This window comes from Lycorma delicatula, chromosome 8 (assembly GCF_047948215.1).
Source record: "Lycorma delicatula isolate Av1 chromosome 8, ASM4794821v1, whole genome shotgun sequence".
Classification (NCBI taxonomy): domain Eukaryota; kingdom Metazoa; phylum Arthropoda; class Insecta; order Hemiptera; family Fulgoridae; genus Lycorma; species Lycorma delicatula.
In genome coordinates, this window is record NC_134462.1 from 92,079,134 (window position 1) to 92,103,587 (window position 24,454).

The window sequence follows — 24,454 nt, forward strand, 5'->3', positions numbered from 1 at the left end:
CAGTTATCTTTAGCAATACATTTTCCCCATTAATATATTATTTAAAAAAAATAAAAATAATTATTCAAAGAAAATGTATGTATTATTTATATTTAAGAAAATATAAAATTAATTAATCCACACTAGGAAAATAGTGGGCCTACGGCCAGCCATTAAAATGTTATGAGATTTATATTTCATTACACATGATTTTGTTAAATGTTTTGCCAACTGTAACTAAATAAAATTTATGAATTTAGCATACTGATAACAAAAATTTTACTAAGAAAAGATTCAAAATCCTGATCATTTTTAGTTGTTTCTTGAGTTGTGATTTTTTTAACACAGCTCCAACCCAATGTTTTCCTTTTTTATCCCCAAAACACAAATATAATTTTAGATAAATTGTTCGTATCAAGAAGTATAAATCGTTTGAACGAATGAATTGTTCGTACACTGTGCACAGCTACTCGGCACACTACCATTGGTCTGCTTTGCACCAATAGCAGCTATAATAAAAATGTGAGCACATACAAAAAATAAACAAACCTACGCACCTTACTTTTTATGGGAAAGATTCATATAACCAATATCTATACCAAAAATTAAATTATGTAGTTTATGTTACTTTATGATTTTTATGTCTTAATAGAAACAGAGGGACTATTTTTCATTTCACTAAATTACAGACTATGTAACATTCACAAAATAATTAAGAATCACAGAACCAGCATTTCTATTACATATATCAAGAAATATCACAAATTTTGTTGCAAAAAACATTTATTGACGAGTCAATGCATATAAGCTAAAATTTACATATCACGCAATATACTGAAATATATTAATTAAAACTTAGAATTCTACGGTATTAACATACTAGCTGCTTTTTGTTATGAATGGTTAAAAAAAAATCATCTAAGATTTTCTGAGAAGTGCCAATATTAAAAGATGAGAACATGTTTAGTGCCATAGTTTGCACATCTCATTGGAGGGATATGGTATACTTATCTATCAAACTCAAGAGATTAAAATATTAGCAGTAATTAACTATATTCATAAAATTTTATCACATAATTTATTTATTCAAATTCAAAAGCCAGAAATTACATTAAATATATAACTCACATTTTGTAATAAACAGAAACGTTGTTAGCAAACTTAAAAATAAAGTATAAAATAAGTAAGTATAAAAATAAAGTTTTATAGAAGTAATTAATTATTTTTCTACTACTATTTCGAAATATTTTTTATGAATATTCCAGAAGTCTGTAGATATCCCATGCAGCTTTTTGGATTCAGGGGCCATAAGCAGCCGCATTCCTTGTTTATGACGTGTGAGTGAAAATTTGTCTTCTACAAATTCAGGCAGACCATACCTGAGTCGTGTTGTTTATTGAGACATAACCACCAAAGAACACCAGTATCCACAATTTAGTATTCAAATCCGAACAAAAGCAAACTACCTTTATTAGGAATTGAACTGAGAACTCTCACCTTTGAAATCAGGTGATTTACGATGATGAGTTTTACCAATAAACCACCTTCTTTCTTTTTCCTGTTTAGCCTCCGGTAACTACCGTTCAGATAATACTTCATAGGATGAATGAGGATGATATGTATGAGTGTAAATGAAGTGTAGTCTTGTACATTCTCAGTTCGACCGACCAATAAACCACCTAGAGGGTTTCTACTACTAGAAATATTTATATTAATAAAATACAATTCATTATTAATTAATTCAATTTCACAAACCTCAGCTCCAGGAACTTCTTCAAGTAAAGCATAACCTTCTTGTAAAGCACCATCTGTAGCTTCTTCAATATTTCGTGATATTGAACTATGTAATGAAACTAATTGAGGAGATGCTCGCGGTAATTCTGTTGTACTTAACTGTACATCTAACTGATCTAATTTGGTTAAAGCCTGCAAATATTTATACATAGAAAAATTTGTATACTGTTTCATGAATTCCTCCTAAGAATATTTCAATATCACATTAATTATAATTACATTATATAAATATAACTTTCTTTTTTATACATATTTTTAAAAAAAGGGTGATTCAATGTATTTTTAATTCAAGTGAATGAAAAATTATTAACTGACTTTTTGTAGTTGTATTTGATCAGTTTTTATTTGATAATAACTTAATCAGGCAGCATTTATAATGTAGATCAGCTTGTAACAATAATAAAAAATTAAGTAAAACAACAAAAACTAGTAGATATTAAAACATATTATGATGAGAATCTTGCAGAAAAATAGAACAAACAAGAAAAAAGTAAAATTAATTTTGATATAATTTCCAGTTTTCATCTATAACAGAATTGGGAAAATCTCCCTTCAACACCTAATAAGTTAATATGTTGCTGCCATTGCAATACCCAAGTGTACCAAAGTATCAGGTTTCCTATTCGGTACACCTATACTGATACCTGTGACTGTTGTAGGATGTTGTGGTACACTGGTGTGCTGAATTTCAAAGCTAGTCAATATGATCTGCCTTAGCTGTGATCAGTTTAAAATGATATATGCTGAGTATATTCGACTAGTGGAAGTAACTGTACATCTGTAAACCATACTGGCACTTGTTTGGACTTTTGTATTATTCAGAAGGCACTTTTTTTTATTACAAAATACAATAACAACAAAGCAAATACCTCAAACTACTTTTATTTACTTCTAATCTAACTATAAAATGCAAAAATAATAAAAATATGATAGTAAATAATTACTCATAGTCCGTTTCAGATATTAAAAAAATATTGCAGATTTTTTAAATAATAAAAGAGTGTAAAATTAAAGCAAAACTAGTAAATATTAAAAAAGTTGTAAACACAAAAATTTTCAAATACATTAAACACTTTGATTTATACTGTGACTTAAGTATTTAAAAAATCACAAAACACAGTAAAATGTTTTCAAACTAGGCTTCAATATTTTTGTGAACCTAACTGAAGCATGACAAACACATATGTGACTGATTAGGATATTGAACACAATAGGTTGCTCCTCTTTTTACTTTTGAATCTGCATACTTTTTACCTTTCTTTTTCATATATATTTTTATAGCAAACTTTGCACCTTTTTCGGACTGCTCATATTTGCCTGGATAATTTTGTCTTCTTCTTTTTCTGTTTCTGGCGTACAAGATTATTTATTATTTATTTATTTCTTCAGAACCAGGTAATAATTTGCGAATTATAATCGTTCTAAACTGCAGAAGTGGTAAGCATTACTCACCAAAAAAATTCTCATATAAAGTCCAGGCATTTACAACTGTAGTGCCAAACAAAAGCTCAAAAGCTACTTAACTATACCACTTAATGATTATTCTGAGGCTACAATTATATGCTGATAATTGATCAGAAAGATCAATACCTTTTTTTTTGCTTTATTATAACTCAGAATATAGTCACGTTTTCCATGTTACCCAGTTTATTTTTTTTGTTTAGTTCAATAATTTTCCCTTTATGTTCTGTAAATGTTTATCTTAACATAAGTGTTTATCTTTTATTCATCCTCTTTATTACTTTTATTCCATATTTGTTGACGCCGTCAACTTCTTCTTTTTTCTGGGTTTTTTAATAAAATTTTTAGGGAGACCTTTTCTATTTACACGAAGAGTTTCGCAATAAAGTTTTCTTTCTAATAATTCTTTAACAAGTGGTAAACCATTATAGAGATTATCTCCATACAGGAATCTTCCTTCATCCATCAAACCTCCAATTAAATTAAGATTTTGTGTGCGTATCTGATATCTTTACTTGAATCTGCCGATTTACCACAATAAGTAATAATACTGTATGTATAATCTGATGACAAACATAATTTATAGCACTTTATTCCGTATTTATGTGACCTGAGAGGAATACATTGACAGAAAATATGCCACCCCCTCCAAAGGATAATGGATTCATCAACCAATAGCTCCATATCAGATTTTATTGTCATTTTATCCCTTTCCTGTTAACCAGTGAGGATCATTGGTGAAACAAAGTACTGTGAGAACTATACACAGAGTAGTACGCAGGTGGGCCAAGCAATGATAATATCAGGCGGTATGCTACACTCGTGGGCCACTAACTAGCAGCGGTACAAAGGTGAACTGCAGGATTAATAATATGTCAGAGAGGTACAACTGTGTGCTGAAAACTATCATTTTTTTTATTTCTATAAAGATATTCCATAAAATAATGTCAATGGCTATTAAAACTGCAAAACTGCACTTGAATGCCATTTATAAAAAAAAAATCAAACCGTCTGATGGAAGAATTTTCAAAATGACAGATGGTTTTTTAATCATTATCCAATACATCAGCACACCAGTGTATCAAATGGCAGCAATGTGTTAAAATATATATATATATATATATATATATATATATATATATTATTCAATAACTACTGCCTCTGACCTCTTGACTTATGCTGCCACCTTCTGACAGCTAATGAAATATAATATTATCTAAACAGCTATTTATAGTCACATTCTTTTTGTTTCTTTACATTCTTACTGGTCATAGTAATGTTTCTTTTTTTGTTTTTGATATAAAAAGAAAGATTTTCTTCTTTTAAATGTGATAAATAAATACTCTAAATTACATAAATCTAATTTTAATAAGCAGCAGGTGTAATTTCCATAATATTTTATTTATATTTGTTTGCACACTAAAAGATTTTTATAACAATTTTTTCTTTCCTCTTTAATAATTTACTGCCTATTTATTTATACTTGGACTGCTTAACATAAATTTAAAGTGAGCAAGTATAAAAAAAAACTTTTTACATTGGTGTAAACATTCAGTGCAACTACATATTTGATCATCAATAAAGCTGAAAGAAATTTCTCAATTTTAATTTTTCTTTTAACTGTCCAATATTTTGGAATAATTAATACAGGGATGTATTCTTATATTTATTAGGAAATTGTTTCTTTAAATAGTGTACTTAAACTTTTTTGTGAATAATGATTGCATTATTCACTAAAAATTTTAAGTACACTATTACGTATAGGATAAAGGTGAAAATTAATTAGCAATGAAAGGAGCAGTCTAGGTTGGTCAATTGTCAAGCTCTTACTAACATTCTTCAATCCCAATTAATAAAAAACAAAAAATCAAGTTTACTAATACAACATACGTAAGTCAATTGATAAAATAAAAATGACAAATTCATGCTATGCGCACAGGCGTGTGCACACACACACACACACACACACACACACACACACACATACAGAGAGAGAGAGAGAGAGAGAGATACAAAGATATTATATGTGAATTTATATTTATATAAAAATAATTAAAAATTGCCTTTGGTAAAACTATCTGAATATCTCTGGGTATAATTTCACAATAATTCATTCGTTTACTTCAGAATTTAAAGCCAAAATGATGACACCAGAATCCAGGATGATAGAGCAAGATCTTTTTTAATTTTACCTATTATATTTTTACATTAATTTAATTAATATCTATAAAAACACACTTACTGTATGAGCAGCTCTGAAGAAACTAATAGCTTTATTAAGTAACTGATCTCTTTGGTCAATAGCTTCAATATACTCAGTAGCAGAATTAAGAAGTTGGTAAGCCTGAGCAATAGCATCCTCACCAGCAAAATGTCCAGTGGCAGCAAGTTGTTCAGTTGCTTTTAAAATTTTTAAACCTTGTTCTTGCAATTCCTGTCAAAAACGAACATAATTCAGTGATGTTTTATTTTAACTGAATTAAATACGAATCACTATTTTAATTAATTAGAATAAAAGAAAACAAAAGTAAAACTACCTGTTAAATTATTACAAAAAATACTGAAGATAAATACATTTTAACATGATCTAATAGTTTATTAGACTATGCATAAATGGGGATGAATACTAGATTTTAGTATTTAGAGAATGCCTAAACTAAAGAATTCTAAAACGGATGAATGAATCAGCAATGGAGTAAGGAAAAAGATTGTATACCATTACAGATGATATACAACATAGTATTTTTAGAAGAAGCAGACAGTGATTTCAAAATTAGATATAACAGAATACAATATGAAAATGAATGTTAAGAAAAAATAATAAGGATAGGTAACTGTTAGAAATGAATATCTAAATAAAAAAAGAAGAATTAAACAAAACATTATAGGTATTTAGGAGGATCTTCTGTCAACAGTTAGCAAAGGTGAAAATAAAATGAAAAGTAGATAAGGAATCATTTAATAGAAAGAAACTATAATTATGTAATGTTGTATGATAGAGTTAGGCTTAAAGAAGAGTCTTTAGAAGAGTTATGTTTGGAGTGTACTTCTGTTTAATGTGAAAGTTGTATACCAAAGTAAAGGAAAAAAGAAAAGCTCGAGGACTTTCATCTGTGGATATCACAGAAATTGTAGAAAATTAAATAAATGGACATGATAAAAAATGGAGAACTACTGAAGAGACTGAATGAAATTAAATCTTAATCAGAACAATTCAGTCATATCATACGAGAATAAGAGTTGATTAAAGCTGTGCTTAAAGGATTAGTAAAAGTGCAAAAATGAAAGGCTAGAAAAGGTAAAAATTACACACAATTTAAAGAAACTGGAGTCATTACAAACTCAGATTTTTGCTAAAAAATAATAAAACAGACATGGTGTAACTGACCTTCCTCAGAGCAGATAACTGTGAGATGGTAACAAATCAAATATGAAATGAACATAATGATTTACAAGCCCTGCATATACCTGGAGTTTTATAAATATGTATGGAAGGGAAATATTTTGTAGGGAGTTGAGTTATTGATACCTATTACTAGTGTAATGAATTTAAATAAAGTCAGAACCTGTCTACTACTATATATTCAGCAATTTTTCTACAGACGTTAGTGATTTCAAGTGTTATTGTATTACAACTACTACTGTGTTACTGTATCATAGCTAAAGCCCATCAGAAATTTTATTTATAATCATACCCCAACACGATATAAAGTATATTTTGATAGGTGCTAAATGATCTTAACTCCATAGTTAGTTACTAAATGGTTTTATTTATTTTTTAACATTACTGTTTTCTTTAGTGAAAATATCAATTTCAATTTGGGTACACTTCATTTTTAGCAAAACTAAAACTTTTTCTGCATTCACAAGTTTACTATTTATATAAATAATATGGTTTCATACATATAATTTTTTTTTTTTTATTATACAATTAAAAAAAATAAAACACTTTCATATAAATTCCTCCAGGTGAAAACATATATTTAAAAATTAAATGGAAACTTTGTTCACAATAAACACATATTTTTCTAAAACACCTTTTTTTCAAAAAACAAAAAATCAATGAATTAATTGATTTAGAAACTTAATGTATTAAGTTATAAATCATAAGTTAATTTGATTAAATCAAACAAGTAACAATTAATTATAAAAGCATATAAATAAAAACATAGCCTTAAAGAATAATTGAAAAGTACCTTAGCTTCGGGCGTTAACTTCCTATGTTCATGTAACAATAACTGCGAGCTAGCATCAGAATCACCTAACTGGTCTCTACTACAATTTAATGATTCTTTCTTTTCTTCTAATATATTTTCTAATCCTTGTAGATCCATAGTGAGTAATGCTAAAGCTAAACATTGTTCCAGTTGTGTTTTACGCTCTTGGAATGAGACTTCCAATAGTCGTCTTCGGTCATGTAAACTTTCAAGCCAATGTTCCACTTGTGATACAGCTATGAAAAAAAATAATAAATAATAATAACAATTGTATATAATATACAATCTGTGCAAAATAAAAGAAAAAATAAATTAACGGACTTTCTACTTTTTAGTGCTAAGTTTTTGCACAATGCTGTAAACATTTTTATCAGATGGTAATTTTTTAATTATATTCTTCATATTTGAGAGAGAAGAATATAAAAATTTGTTTCTCTTATTTAAGTTTTTAAAATCATTTACATTAATTTGATTAGTATAATTTACAATTTGTACTCAACAGTCACTAAACAATTAGAAAATTTTTTAAATTTTTAATCAAAAATATATTTATTCATTTTTATAAGCTTATATTCTTGGTGCTATCAGTGTCCAAACTTTGAATGAATACTAAGTTATCTATCCTCTTAATTACAAAATACAGTATCTGTATACCACAGGTTTAGTGCATAGCTTACTAAGATACTATGCTAACAACAGCATTTTTAGATTATATGTGATTCTATGTTTTAAAGTATAAACGGGCTTCAATATCCAATACTTAATTCACTAAAAATAGAAATTATTTTCTTACTCAATAAACAGCAATGTACAGAATTACTATTTGTTTAGAAACAATAAATCCTGTCTTAAACCAGAATAATTAAAGAAAGAGGTTAAAAGAGGTTTATTCTTTTCTGCTAGGACATATCTGAATGGTATAGTATTAGTATGTCATGTCATGGTTGTGTTGATTTTCATAAGTGAACACTAGTGTTAATAAGCATTATAAATTTTCATTCTTATTTTTCCTTAGCATTCTGATTTTATTAATATTCATAGAGATGATGAAAATAATGAACTTTCAGTTAATTATTCATAAAATATACAGTTTTGAATTTTTAGAATACAATTTAAAAATTTATCAGATTTTGGGACTAAAAAGAAAAAAATAAATTTATTAAAATAATAAAGCTAATTATTAAAAAACTACTCAAAAAAATATTTTTTTAATTCTCCAAATTTTTACTTTTTGAAATTAGCACCAAATTAAAAACAACTACCGACCTACTAGCTCGTAATTTGGCACAAACTTCAAAAAACCCAAAAAAGTATAATTTTTTTTAAGCATTTTTTTATTTAATTTTAGTTTTATTATTTTAAACATAGTTAAAAAAACAGCTGCCCATAAGTGGAAAAGACTTCTTACAAGCTAATAAGAAACCTGCATCATTAAAAATAAGAAAAGGAATGTAAAGAACAATTTTAAGAAAATGCTACTGCTCATCAGTTAAGGTATTCTCTGATATGTGCAAATATTATTTTATTTACTTCGTGCTGATAAAAATAAGGTAACAAATTACTTCAAAATCTATTACAGAATGAGAGCAGAGAGGCTAATACAATGCAATAATACATATTTTTATCTTACTCTAATCAATTTTCTTGAATTTTTAGTGAAAGTACATTGAATACCAATAGCATCTGTCCATACATCAATATATTATAATAATCCACACAAAGCAATGATGAGAAAAAAAATAAAAATATCTTCCAATCATCAAAATTAATAACATTAAATTTAAAAATCTTGTATGGAAAGAAATATATTGAGGGACCACCAGACTAACTTCATTAACAAAATAAAATTAAAATAATTAATAAAATCAGTTCATTTGGAGAAAAGTTAAGCTTGGACATAAAATAAAAAACATATGTAAGTTGAATTGAGAATCAAGAGTGATATTATGTCTGTTAAAAAATATTCACAAAATGACAAAATTATTCGTCTTTTGAAATGTCAAGATTCCAAAGAAAAGATAAATCATACCGATTTTTTTGTAAACAAAAGATTATTTTTTGTTTTTACTTCCTTGTTTGAAGTAAAAGAAGTATTGTGATTGCGAAAAATTTCAGTTTTCAGATTTCAACAGAAATATCCATTTTGACCATCCCTGAATCAACTTTGACTAGTTTTGACATGATGATATGATATGCACCTCTATATGATATGATAAAATGTGTATTGCATACAATGTGATATGTATTTTGATAACTCAAAAATGATTAGCCATAGGATGTTGAAATTTTGCATTTATGACTGTTGTAGCATTTAGTCCTCCCCTTTTGATTGCAATCAACTCCACCAAAAGTATCCAAAAAACCCCAAAATCCTGACAATTTGGATTTTGGGCTTTTTCTTAACTGCAGTAATAAGTCCTCATTGAGAGCTTTTCAATGATGTATCATAAGTGGTACTTATTTTCATTGGTTCCAGAGTTATAGCCAAATAAAATTTTAATTAATGAAATAGGCTTATCAGTTCGAATCAGACTTCATCTCCTTTTCTTTTTTTTTCTAATTCAAATATATGGATTTATTAATCAACATTTGGACATTTTTGGTTCAGTCAATTGCAATCAAAAGGGGAGCTGCACAATTAGATGTTACAACAGTCCTAAATCCAAAATTTCAACATTTTGCAGCTAATCATTTTTGAGTTATGCAAGATATGTGCATATGTACATATGATGTACATATGTACAGATATCACACTGAAACTAGTCAAAATGGATTCAGGGATGGTCAAAACTGATATTTCTGTTGAAATCTGAAAACTGAAATTTTTCACGATCAAAATACCTTCCTTTACTTAATACAAGGAAGTAAAAATGTGTATATGTAATTTTATAGGCGTACAAGTCATGTGGTGTCCATATCAGATTTTTTGTATATGAAATAATACATATAATTTCAAAATAGTACATTCATTTAAATTAAGCAGATTTTCCTATTTTTAATAAATATATTGGAAGAACAAACAATTTTCCAAATTACTAACTTCATCAGTTTTTTGAGAAAACAAATTGTGATTTTATATTTGTATAATAAAATTATCCCTTCAGATTTATATAAGGAAAAAGTGATGATAAAGAGAAAAAGAAGATTAATTGAATAATTAACTCTCTACTACATAGTAATTCAATACTGAACTTTTTATAATCTGTTTTAGATGACTGATGTTTAATAAAGACTATACAGTTATTAAAATATATATTTTGCACAATATGTATCTGAACAACAAATATATGTGTACATGAACAACTACGTGAATTGAAAGATATAGTAAATAAACAAGACACCGCCTTATTTTTAAAATTATTTTTCCATATAAAAAGCAATTAAAAATAAAAATATGAAGTGCTATTGCAATGATTACAGACTTCACTAATATGCGGTTATAACAAATATATATAAATATACATGATACTAATTTCACAATACAAACAAAATAAAAACTCCAATAATTTTCTTCTTTAACGTTGCAGTAAATAATCATGCACATCATTCACTACCTGATCTAAAGATAATTTAAACCTGATCTAAAGATAATTAAAACAGTTGTTAAAATAACAAAGAAAATTTAATACAGGGGAAATAAACAGCGAACTTTAACATAAACATACACTACCAAGATATATGTCCCATTTAAATATTAAATGAGTAATACCATGCAGATTGAGATACTAAAAGTACATCAGAATAACAAACATTGGATGACAATATCAACTGAATCCTTGAGATGGCACACACAGCCATACGAATGATGATAAGTGAATGTATGTGTGCTTATTTATATAGATATATACTAGCAGACCCAGCAATTCTTTGCTATTGCTAGATTTGTAGATTTGAGTGTACATATATATATATATATACACATTTAATCTATATATATATATATATATATATATATATATAGATTAAATGAACACAACTGAAAGTTTGATAAAACATTAACAAAGTGAACATGACAAAACTTCACAAAATTTAACCTCTCCCTTTCCCCCTTTTCGTTTTCTCCTTTTCCCAGTTTCCTTTTTCCCATTTTCATTTTTACTATATTCCCTTTTCCTTTCCCTCATTTCCCATCGTGCTTTCCTATTTCCCTCTTCCTCCCCTTTTCCCTTTCATTCCCCTATTTCTCTTTCCCTTATTTCCCTTTTCCCTTCCCCTTTTCTTTTTTCTCCTTTCCAATTTCCATTTCTTCTTTTTTCTTTTTTCCCATTTTTCCCTTCTTCCCTTTTACCTTTTTCAACTATTCTCTTTACTGATTTTTCCCTTTCTCCCTTTTTCCCCATATATAAATCGGTCCAGCAGGGTTTTAGTCTATAGCAGACACGCACATCGAAATGGAATCGTAAAATATTTAGTATAGCGCGTGTAGCTTTTATGTCCAACAGATAGTGTTATTTTACAAAAAAAAAGCATGTTTTTATCTGTTACAGGTGTGACATCTTAGGTATATAAATAGTAGTTATATAAAAACACATGCGTATTCAAATGCAATATTGTGTAAAAATTTCAAAGCAATCAGTGAAGAACTTTAGTAGATTTATGATTTTGAACAAACAAACATTTACATTTATATATATCAGTCAAATTGCATTGTGTGTTTGTATTGGCAAACAGCCAGCCCTTAGGATGGTTGGCAGCAGCTCTCCCCTCTTCTCGCTTATCAGGCTTTCTCTTTAGCTCCCAGTAAGAATCACAGTTCATATCATCTATTATCTGTTTCATGAACTCCAACTGAGACCTACCTCTACAATTTCTCCCTTCCATCTCTTCTTCTACCACCCTCTTAACCAGACCCTGGTGACTAAGAATGTGTACAATTAATGTGTCCTTCTTCTTTTTAATTATTTAAAAAAGCTTCTCTCTTTGTAAACTCTCTTAAATACTTCCTCATTTGACACTTTTTCCATCAAACTTATCTTCATCATCCTTCTGTAACACCATACTTCAAAAGTCAAACGTCTCCTCTTTTTCTCTCCTCCAATTGTTCATGACTTGTTCCCATACAGTGTAATACTCCACATAAATGTTCTCAGTAATTTCCTCAACTCAAGGTTTGTATTATTTGTTGTAAAAATAAAAAGGATTTTCTTTATGTCAAAGGCATTCTTTGCCTGGTGTAGTCTACTACTATTTCTTCGTTGCTTCTTTCATCACCTGTTATTTTACTTCCTAAATATTTAAATTCTTCTACTTCCTGAATAGCCTCACCTCTCAGTTTTATTGTTGTTCTATCATCCTGTTTTTAGTGCATACCAATATTTTGGTTTTATGACTGTTAATATACATGTGAAATTCTTCTTTCAGTACCCTTTCCATAACAGTTAAAATTCATTGCAAGTCCTCTTTGCTTTCTGCAATTGCAGCTATATCTTTTGTAAATCTTAACATGTTAACTCTTTCTCCCTGGACTCACGACACACCTACACTCACTTCCTCTTTAATTCTATCAATGGCCTCTTGTACATCGAAGTTCAACAAATATGGAGACAATGTACAGCCCTGTCGCACTGCTTTTTTAATGTTTGATTCTTCTTTTCTTTATCCACAGAAAATTATTGCCATTTCATTCTGATAAATACTGTAAATAATTCTTCGTTCCCTGTAGGTAATACCTATCTGATTCAATAGATGGAATAAGATTTTCCAATTTACACTATCGAATGTTTTTTCGAGGCCTACAAACGATATGAAATTAGTTTTAACTTTCTTCAGTTATTTCTCTACTACTTGCCTCAGAAGGTTATACAGATATAAAATAGTATGCATCTACAACTATTAAAAATTTGTTATAATATTTCTTATATTTATGGGACATATTTATTTAAAATATATTCATCATAACAATTGAAAAATATAAAAGAAGTAGAAAAAGAACAAAAACCGACTGAATTATTTTTATAAAATGTTCAACTTCCTCAATTAATTTTAGTTTTTATTTTTTCCATCAATTAATTTTAAACATTAATTTTAGGAAATTAAGAAAAATTATGTGGATGTTGGATTTGACGTTACTGAACCTAATTCAATTTTTAATTAACGATAATAATAATTGCTGAACTACAGAAAAAAAGAATTTTATGAAATTTAAAAATTTTACAAATGAAATGAATACTTACCACAGTTGGCAGCAGTGCGTATCTGGTCGGGTCTTGAATCGAGTGTACCCTCCTGAGCGACTTCTTGTAGAATATCGAGGAGAGCTCGCCCATCTTGTAAAGCAGCCATCAGTGATTCCAACATTGCTCTTCTAACATCATTCAATCTGCTAAGTAATTCTTTTATTGCAGAAACTTCAATAGGCAGTGGTGCTCCTCTACATGCTAATTCTAGTGCACGCATCCGCTCCAAACAGACACTCGCATTACTAACAAAATTTAAAAAAATAAGGATAATAGTTAGAGCAATAAAAATAAAATTATATCAATTATTTTAAATGTTTTTGTTAAGTAAATGTAATAAAAAGCATTTAACTACACACATAATCCAGTTATTAAAGGTGATTATTGATTTTAATATAAATGGGAATAGTTTAAAGAAATTTATATGGACTTCTTATTACAGGAAATTTCATTCATAAGAATGCTTTTAAAAATAAAACTATTAGAGGTAAACCTACATCATAAGGTTTTATAAATAAAACTTTATAAAAGCATCTTAACTCCCTGTTGAGTTACTGAAGGTATATCAGAAAACAAACAGTAAATGACAATATCAATTGAATCCTTCATATGGCACACACAACCAATACCTTAATGATGATCAATGAATATACTTGTTTGTGTTTATGTATATCAGTTAATTTACAGTGTGTGCTTCTATTGGCATCAGGAGGTTATACAATTATAAAATAGTCTGCCTCTACAAATATTACAACTATTAACACATTATTACGCAAAAGTTAAAGTAATAAAACAATAAAGACTTAATTAGAATAATACTAAAAATGATAAAATACATTAATTAAGAAATATCCCCTTACTTTTGTGGATTTGCCTAAAGAATAACAAATAAAAATAAGGCAGTATAATACCCAAAATAATTTATGAAATGAAGCACAAGAATTTGCTTCAAATTAAACATTTTTTTTTCAAATACTACTTTCTGGCTTGTTATGTTCAGTAACAGTTATAATGAGAAACGTGCATCAGAAACCAACAACATAAACAGCAAACACCATCATAAAATTAAATTTAGAAAGCAAATTGTTTTCTAGATTAACTTTTTAAAAACTAACCGCATTTCATCATGCTGATAAATGAATTCGATGAGAAAATTATAATATGCACCTACATAAACAAAGAGAAATAAATATTAAGTTAAAGATCTTTTTACTCAGAAAAACCACAAGTTTTAATAACATAAACCACAAATAATATATAATTACTTAATAATGTGTATTAATTACACATTGTAAAGATACATTAATAATGTATCTTTCTAAAATAGGACTGTACCTTTAATAATGCATAATTTCTAATGAAAAATGTCATTTGATCAAAGGAATCAATCAGACAAAATTTTTTAGAACATTTTGACCTTTTTTGCAATTAATTCTAAATATTGCATAATTACATCATAATATTTTTAAAAAAAATCTAGAGCAGAAAAGAGGAATAAAGATCGGGGGAAGAAGAATAGAATATATATGTTTTCCTGATGACATAGTAGTACTGGCGGAGAGCTCAAGTAAATTAAATGAAATGTTTGAAGACTTAAATGAAGAATGCGAATTTCAGGGTATGAGGATCAATAAAAAGAAGGCAAAATGTATGATATTAGGTGGAAAAGAAAAAAAGATTGTGATTAAGATAGGAAATGTAGTTTTAGAGCAGGTGAAAAAATGCCAGTAATTAGGGAGCATTATAACTGATGACCTGACTTGCACAGCAGAAATTAAGCATAAATATCAAGAAGAAATACCAGAATATCAAGAAGTAAGCAGGCATTTAATAAGAAAGGAAGACTAATGTGGGGAAAGTCAAACTTAGCTTTAATGAAGAAATTAATGAAATTTTTTATTTGGAGTGTCATGTTCTACAGAGCTGAAATGTGAATGATGACGAAAGCAAACAGAAAATGAATTGAGGCTTTTGAGATTAGGTGTGGCGCAAAATGATAAATATCAGATGACAAGATCATTTATCAGATGAAGAAGTATTAAGGAGAATCAGAGAGAACAGTAAAATGCTAAATGTGATTAAATATAGGAAAAGGAACTGGCTAGGACATTGTATGAGAAGAAGGTGTTTATTAGTGAATGCGATAAAATCCTTGAATGGAAAGAAAAGAAAAGAAAAGAAAAGAAAAGAAAGGAAGAGATTTCAAACGATGGATAGGGCTATGGAAAAGGGAAAATATGAGGAAACAAAAAGATCTGCAAAGGTTAGAACTAGGTGGAAAGCAGCACCCATGACAGGACCTGCACTAATCACAGAACAGTGTGAATGAATGAATGGATGAATGGTGTAAAGAAAATAAAAATTTTACAAGGATAAAGTTGCGAAAGTTATGTAATCCTTTGCTGGCTTTTTTAAATACTACTTCCTCAGTATAATGATTGTTTAACAATATTTAGATTACCATTTAATTTTAGGTAAAAGATTTTTGTTAACATTTTTGAGTGTTTTCTTATCATTCAGTAAAATAAACATGATGTTATTTATTTGCAAAATATAGATATTCTTTTCAATGATCCCACTTATTTTACACAAGCATATAAATTAATAAATTTTAAAATAAAAATACATGCTTGAACCACCAAATTCAATTTAATGAGACGTATTTGTACTCTTTGAACTGGTTGGCATTATTTGTAACTAATATTACATAAGCCATTTTAAAGAAAAATTAGTCACTTCAAACCAAGATAGAAAATACATACTAATAATATTCGACATTGTTATAAATTGCATGCATTAAATTGTTACTTAAAAAACAACATATGTGACTACCAAATATTTAATTACTGAATGAAAATGTTTTAAAAATAATACGGAAGCATTCTTTATCAAAGGTGAATTCTATAATTGGTTAGGTAAACCAACAAAAAATATATTTAATATCATAAAAAATGTTTCACTTAAGTCTAACTAAAAAGATTAAGAATAAAAAATTACTGAAAACAGGCTGCATATTTTTTACTAACCTGTGGTAATTTACATTATAATCAAGAATCTCTTTACGCCGTTGCAGCTGACTGTTAACATCTCTCCAAGCAAGGGCCAATGAATCTGCCATAGCTGCATAAACTTCAGCTCTAGGCTTTTGATCAGCAATTAGCTGATCAGCCTGCCGAAGCAACTCTTCCACCGGGCTCTGTTTGCTCTAAAAATTAAAATTATATTGTTATAACAAAAATTGTTTGATTATTTACATCACAATAATTGTTACAGAAATTTTATTTACTTTATTCACACCAAATAATCATGAGGCTAAAATGTTGTGTCAGCTCTATGTATGTTAGGTGCTATAATCTTAAAATTGTAGGCTACCTTCATAAGACGATCACTTTTGAATAGGACATAGGTAATTCCAATGGTAATAAATATTCCATTCCAGGCTTCCATGGGAATTTAAGGAATAAAGTGGTTTCTTTTTTAATTCTTCACTGTACACTTAATGTATTGTTGCATATCGGTATGCAAAAGCCCTCTGATAACCAAGAGATATTAAACCGTAATAGTGAAACCTTTACGCTTTTTACCAGGAAACAACCAGATAGTGAATATCATTACTTTCCAAGAAAGCCATTCTGATTAGAGTTAATTAGCTTCATATGGTTGACATATATCACAGCCATAAGAAAGATCGGGACAAACAGTGTAAAGTAATAAATTAATGTACCCTTTCCTTGGAGAAAATTACAGATTTAAACATAAGAACATTTTTATTTATTTTAATGTATAAATTTCTGACCTCAAACAATTAACAAATTAAACTGATGCAACATTTATTAATGTTGCACCATCGCATAAAATATGTTGCAATACAGATGCTAACAATCATCATAATCTGGAAATAAACAAAGACCTCATGCAACATCTAAGTAACTTAGATGTACTTAAATAGTCTTAAAAATAAGTAAAATCAACCAGAAGAAAAAATGATGCAGTTACACAAGTTCAAGGTAAATAATTCTTAATGTTAATGAAGTTTAATAACTCTACTTCATAAAATACTACATAAAAAACATTCAGATATGGTAATAACACATTTCCAGACTAAGCATTACAAACAGAATGAACAACCTAAAGATACACAATACTGTACTTAATTTTAATAAAACGTTTCTTCTCCCTGAATTCAAATTTTCTATGACAATATGTTTTAAAAGAACTCTGATGTTAAGAGGACCATTACGTAAATAAAATATTCCTACCGACTGATTCATCAACCAACACCTCAAACCACTAAACCTAGGTAAGTGAATTTTTGAGGGAAATTATTTTTATAAAGTAGGCAACCACTAAGGAAGGATTTTAGAAAATTCTGACTATAAGGGGATGAAAAGAGGGTGGAAGCTTTTAACGATAATTCTATATTTCAGCAATTTAAGTCTTACAGTTTTGTAAATTGGTATTTATTCTTTTTAAAAACAAACTGAGAAGTGTTTTACAATTTTTTAAAAATTCAATTTGGGGGTTGAAAAGGGAATTTTTTATGAAAATTCCATCTCAGGAACCAAAGACATTACAGTCGTGAAAATTAACACACTCCTTTGAAAATAAGATTATACATATTTCACCATTTTATAAGAATCTGCTCAGTGGTTAGCCGGAGGCCCGGTCACCGGGAAGGGACCCGGGAACGACATAGTCGGGTCCTGTACACCTCTTCTCGGAGATTAGAGGCAGGTGATAAAAAAGATCCACCGCAGGGGCTGAACTGCCATGCCGGTAGGTGGGGAGGCCCTCTTTGTGTTGAAGGCTGCTCTCCCGGGACTGAGCTTTACTTGGTTGTATGTCCGGCCCAGGGGGGAGTAAGGAATAATAAAAGAAAACAATTCCGCGGGGTTGTAAGAAAGCTACAGTTAATATTTTGTAGTGATTAGTTTAGTAATTTAATCGGTTATCCGGAACAAACAAAAGACTTTGTCATTTTCTGTAGTAGTGTGATGAAATTTTGGAGAAACTTCGTCGTTGAATAAAGATAGAGAACCCAATACATTGAATATTTAATTTATTAACATTCGGTTTAGAAAAAAAAATTATTCATAACATAAAAAGTTATCTTAAAGTGTATTCAGGGGATGGGTATATCTCATTGATCGGTTAAGGTTCATATAAGAGGCAAGAATTAAGTCTTAGTGAGTAATCTTAGTCGGAAATTTCAGTAAATTTAAGCCAAATTCTCGCTTCTATTGGAAATGAATAAAACAATAACTTTTCATTTTTTAATTGTACTCTTAAAAAACTTGTTAAAAACATTTGTTTTAGTATTTCTTAAGAACTGTTTATTCATTAATTAATATTTACTAGAAAAAAAGACGGGCCAAAAGACGCTGCAAAAATGTTATATGGTTTATGTTTCATTACACGTGATTTTGTTAAATGTTTTTGACAAAATTATTCACTTGTGTTTATAAATAATAGTTTTATTGACCTATCATTCTTGATAAAAGTAAATTAATAGAAATATTAATAACTGTAATTGAGTATAATATTTTATTAAAATAAACATGTTTAATAAACACTAAATCAAAAAATTCACTAAATTTCTGAAAATTTTATAATTTACTAGCAGACCCGGCAATGCTTCGCTATTGCTATATATATATATATATATATATATATATATATATATATATATATATAGAGAGAGAGAGAGAGAGAGAGAGAGAGAGAGAGAGAAAGGAGAGAGTTTAAATGAACACAATTGAAAATTAGATAAAAAAATTAAAAACTGAACTTCACAAATTTTACCTTTCACTTATTCTCCTTCCCCTTTTCCCTTTCCAACTTCTTCCTTTCACCCTTCTCCCAGTTTCCTTTTTACCCTTTCCCGTTTTCCCCATTTTCTCTTTCCATCTTTTCCCTATTTTCCATTTTTCCCTTTTGCCCGCGCGTAAATCGGTCCATTAGTTTTTTGGTCTTTAGCAGAGACACATACTAACATGCCTTTATAGAATAGACTATATTTATAGAATAAAAAAGTCTGTTTGTGTATTTGTTTGTTTCGTAAATATCTCGACACCAGCCCCACCTAGCGGGTATAGTTTTTGCAAAAGTATTTCTTTTCACGTAACTAATATTCATATTCTGACTATGAACCAAATCGGTCCATAAATATAATTTTTCTAAATACACAACCCCAGCGTCATCTAGCGGTTTCATTTTTTGCAGAGATAATTCTTTCCATGTAAGTAACACGTATTCTGAATATGAGGCAAATCGGACCATTAATACAATTTTTCGAAATATCTCGACGCCAGCGCCATCTAGCGGGTCCAAACTAATTCAGAAACCTTCCCTGGCATGTGTCCAACCATTCCCCAAAGTTTCATCGCTATCGGATGAACGGTTTAGGAAGGCATAAGAGACATACAGACAGACAAACATTCATTTTTATATATATAGATTTACTTCATAATTAATTTTAAAACAATTAAATTCTCTAAGATAAAGAAGTTTTTTTTTAATGATACCGTCACATAAGCTTAAAACTTGTGCGAGGGATATGAAAATGGAATTTTTTAATTTTGACATAAAATTTGGCTTCAAACTAAAAGTAGTTACCTAAATTTGGAACTAACCTACAAAATGTTTAGATTACGAATTAATCTATTTTTTTACTATGGCTAGACCTATAAAAACATTGTTAATAAAAAGCCGTTTCAAGAAACAGAAATTTTACGTTCCAATTATGTTAACTACAAAAATCTATAATAGTCCCACCACGAGTATTTCATTTGCATAATAGATAATATTATCAAAATTGATCCATTTAGTGAAGAATACAGATTGAATATTAAAAACTATGTCGCAGTAAGTGCATGAGAAGGAGGATTTCCAGTTTCAGTTAATCTTGAAATCGTACCCAAAAACCCAGTATTTTGCCTCTAACTCCAATTCCTGAGAACCGATTGGCTTTAAAACCAATATAGTTCTATTTTTATCGGGTTTACATCATCCTATCAAGTTTCAAAAAAATCGGTAAAAAGATGCGCCTAGTAAAACGAAAAAAGTTTAAACCTACCAAAAAATCCGGTTTTTTGACACTAACTTCGGTTCCTGTGAAACGGAGTTCATAGGAACTAGTTTAATTCGCTTGAACATCGATACGGTTCTATTTCATAAGAACCGGGGGGGTTCTGCTGAAATGCCTACTGACTGACTCATAAACCAACACCTCAAACCACTAAACTTAGGTAAATGAATCTTACAGGTAAGTGATGAAACTTTACAAGATATCATCCTGTAAAGTTTCATCAAAATCGGTCAAGATTTGCGTCCGGAAGAGCGGACGAAAAAATCTTATACATCCATATATATTGTAACAAGACCGGTATAAAAGACCTGAGTAACGCATTCCTGCCAATTAAGAAAAGAATAGTAGAAAATATAACAATGGGAGAAATCCAGAAAGGGCCTAAAAGGAATCCTTTTTCTAAGGCTAACAGATCCGTTTAACAATCGTTCTTTGTAATCATGCCCAACAACACACCTACCATAGATGTTGTTCCATGAGAAGAATTACTGGACCAGAGTAGGAATTAATGGGAAAAGTATAACGACTGTTCTCACGCTTCAACTTGGGTCTGATTCTGCAGTTCAACAGCATAGGAGGATAAATATTCCAGGACCGACGAGTTTAAGATCACTATTACGCGAAAAATTTAAGCGAGAGTATTCTTCGAGGAGTTTAAGCGAGTCAGTGAAGAAGCGAGTATTTTATTGCGTATAAATATAGAGTTTGACATGACGTCACAAGCATTCAGTGTGGACAGCACGTGAAAACGGGAAGTTGTTTGGTGAGTTACTGTTAGAGAATTAATAAAAGGGATAAAGTATTCAATTCATTCATAAACTATAAGGTAGGTAGTTTTATTTGTTAAAAAGAAAAGGTATTTATAGTGAAGGAACTTTAGTCTAATCTTATCTTCGTAGTAATACCGGTTGTTAGAGTTGTAATATTGGTGGTCATGATAATGTCTTTTGTCAATAAACTGAATTTTGGTTTTTAATATTTAACTACCTGTAAGTAAATCCTGACCTTATTAGAAATTATATTTTGAATGTAATCATTGTTTTTTTATTATTATTGACATTTGTTATTATTGTTGAGGTTGTGATCACTATTATTACGGTTATTGTCGTTTATTATTTTATTTATGTTCTATATTATTAAACTAATAAATTGTAATTATGTAAACATTTTCAATTGTCAATCTGTCAAATACCCTGATCGATACGCGACAATATGTATATAAACATGATAGAGTGCAGTAGCAACTTCCAAATTGTTTGGCAATCCGTTAAAAATAACGGTTTAATTGAGAACCACCTACTTTATTTGAGATGGATTAAAAAATTAAGAAAATATAACAGATTATCAGTAGGTAAAGTTATTTTTAAAACGAATTGAACCAGTATTAATAGCTTTAAGATTGCTTCGGTGGCTGAGGCAATAGTTTGCTTGTCTGCTACATTCAAGGTTCCAAGTTCACTTTCCAGTTAGGATCTGAACATTTTAAAACGAATCTACCCTAACATAATTAATCTTAGTAACTAACCATAACGAAATTAACCCTAATGTAACTGACTTTATAGCTGATTATTTTTAACATAAAAACAACCTTTATGTAAATTTACATATAAATCAGTAGTAATTATTTTCAATGTTTTATATATATATATATATATATATATATATATATATATATATATATATAAAACATATATTTATATATATATTTTTTTCTTCTTTTTACAAATTCAAAAAAAATTGTTAGTATTAAACACAATAAATAGTAAAAGTTAATAACATTACTAAAGGTTTAACTTAAAAAAAAATTAATAATTTACAAAATAATCTTCTGTTAGTAACTAACAAAAATGACTAAACCATTTGATTAAGTACAAAAATTTTATGTATTAAAATTCATACAAGATACTTTCATACGCGTATATTTTCACGTTTTCAAGTCCAACTGGACAATCGAAACATAGAAACAAATATTTAACATTATATAATGAATTAGTTGAATTAACAATATTAAAAATCGTTATATACGAAATGCCGATCGCCAGCCATCCAGTAGAATGTGAATATTAACAATTTCGATACCTGTATAATATGTATGTATTGCTTTACAGAACTAAATAAATGGCCAAATTTCTAAAAGTCTTAAGAAATGCTGATGTATTAATTTCTACAGTAACTGATAAGCTTGACTATGTTTTTTTTAACTATTAATCCTCTCTCACCCATTCCATCACGCTTCTCCGTATCAGTCTCTTTCTCTCTCTCTCTCTCTCTCTCTCACTCACTACACACACGCGCACACACAAACACACGCTCACTCACTCATGTATATAGTTATTTTTTTATACCTGTATTTTAAGAAGTACATCATGGTGAGCTCTTTGCAAATCAGATGCTTCATGAAGTGTTGCTCCTAATAAAGTTAAAGCAGGTGTCAATTCCAAAACTTTTAATTCCAACCAATCACGGCTCTATAACAAAAAAAAAAAACAAATAAGATCTATTAGAATTTATCAATTATACAACTGTATACTAAATAAATATTTAAAGTCACTAAATATTAAAACTTCTGAACTATCATATTTATAACAATTTTTATTTTTAATTCTATTATAAATTTATTTGTTGTAAGGATAAAATGATATTAAACTTTCTGAAAAATATTACAGTGAGAAATGCGTGTATTTTTTTAAAATGCGGTTAGTAATTAATCAAGTTGAAACCTTCAATATACGTCGCAAATTGCAAACTATTCACTTACAAAAGAGTTAAAAGAATTTTAATCTGTATTTCCATTCTTTTGTTCAGTAAATTAACAAATGTTTCCATCGAATAAAATGGGCATATGTTTTTATTTATTTATTTATTTTATAAAGAATGATATTATACAGTAGCGTCATCTTTATAATGGGACAACACACCTGTGTAAAAAGTCATATATGTGATATATGAATGTGCAAGGTATGACTTTAATGCGCACAGAGACCATTTGTCGATTTGATATTATCGGGTCGACACTTGATCTCCGTGTTAATTGAAAAGTCGGGCTGAATGGGTGATCGTAGAAAGTTTTATTGCGTATTTAACGAAAGAAAGGATCGCTGAAAGGGTATGACATTCTCTTGGACTTTCCTTCTTTGTGTTTATGTTTAGTTTTATTGTTATTTTGTTGCTGTTCTTGTTTCCGTTTGGTTATCATTTTTTTCCGTTGGTTATGTTATGTTACATTATTTATCGTTATGTTTTATTAGTGTTTTTGTGTTGCGTTTTATGATTCGTTGTATGTCGAACACATTTTTACCTTTCGGGTAGGTAGTGTTCAGTTCCTTCGTTCTTAGAAAGTCGTTCAGTCTTGTTTGAGACTTGGCTAGATGTGTTTTGATTGGAGTATATATCAGTTAGATATATACTCCACGTTAGATATATACCGTCACGCGACGGGAATGTCGCGTGTGGCATCCTGGCTGAGGCTTGACTGAAAGATGTTATTGCCGGGGTACTGAAGATGACTTCCAGTAAAGCCCATAAGGGCTAGGTGCGGAAGGGGTGGCGAGGCGACCGAAATCGTCAAATGGGAGGTTTCGTCCCCTAGGTCAGGATGTGTAAAATCTACTTCCGTCTAAAAAAAAAGAAATATATTTTTCAATAATAAGTATAAATTCAATAAAAAAAATAAGCGAGAAAAAGGTTAAAGCACAAATAACCATTAAAAAAATTATTTTCTTAAACCCTCAATAAATCTT

General features: G+C 29.1%; 1 protein-coding gene across 3 annotated transcripts in view; it reads right to left on the bottom strand.

Annotated features, from left to right (window-relative positions):
- The window catches only part of zormin, a 513,722-nt gene that overhangs the window by 154,917 nt on the left and 334,351 nt on the right, over nucleotides 1–24,454 (bottom strand). For all 3 annotated transcript variants that reach the window (XM_075372750.1, XM_075372751.1, XM_075372752.1), the window contains 6 exons: nucleotides 23,060–23,182; nucleotides 16,654–16,832; nucleotides 13,625–13,872; nucleotides 7,431–7,687; nucleotides 5,477–5,668; nucleotides 1,735–1,905 (listed from right to left, as the gene is read on the bottom strand). In XM_075372750.1, the coding sequence (XP_075228865.1) occupies nucleotides 1,735–1,905; nucleotides 5,477–5,668; nucleotides 7,431–7,687; nucleotides 13,625–13,872; nucleotides 16,654–16,832; nucleotides 23,060–23,182 (1,170 nt within the window). The remainder of the gene's footprint in view (nucleotides 1–1,734; nucleotides 1,906–5,476; nucleotides 5,669–7,430; nucleotides 7,688–13,624; nucleotides 13,873–16,653; nucleotides 16,833–23,059; nucleotides 23,183–24,454) is intronic.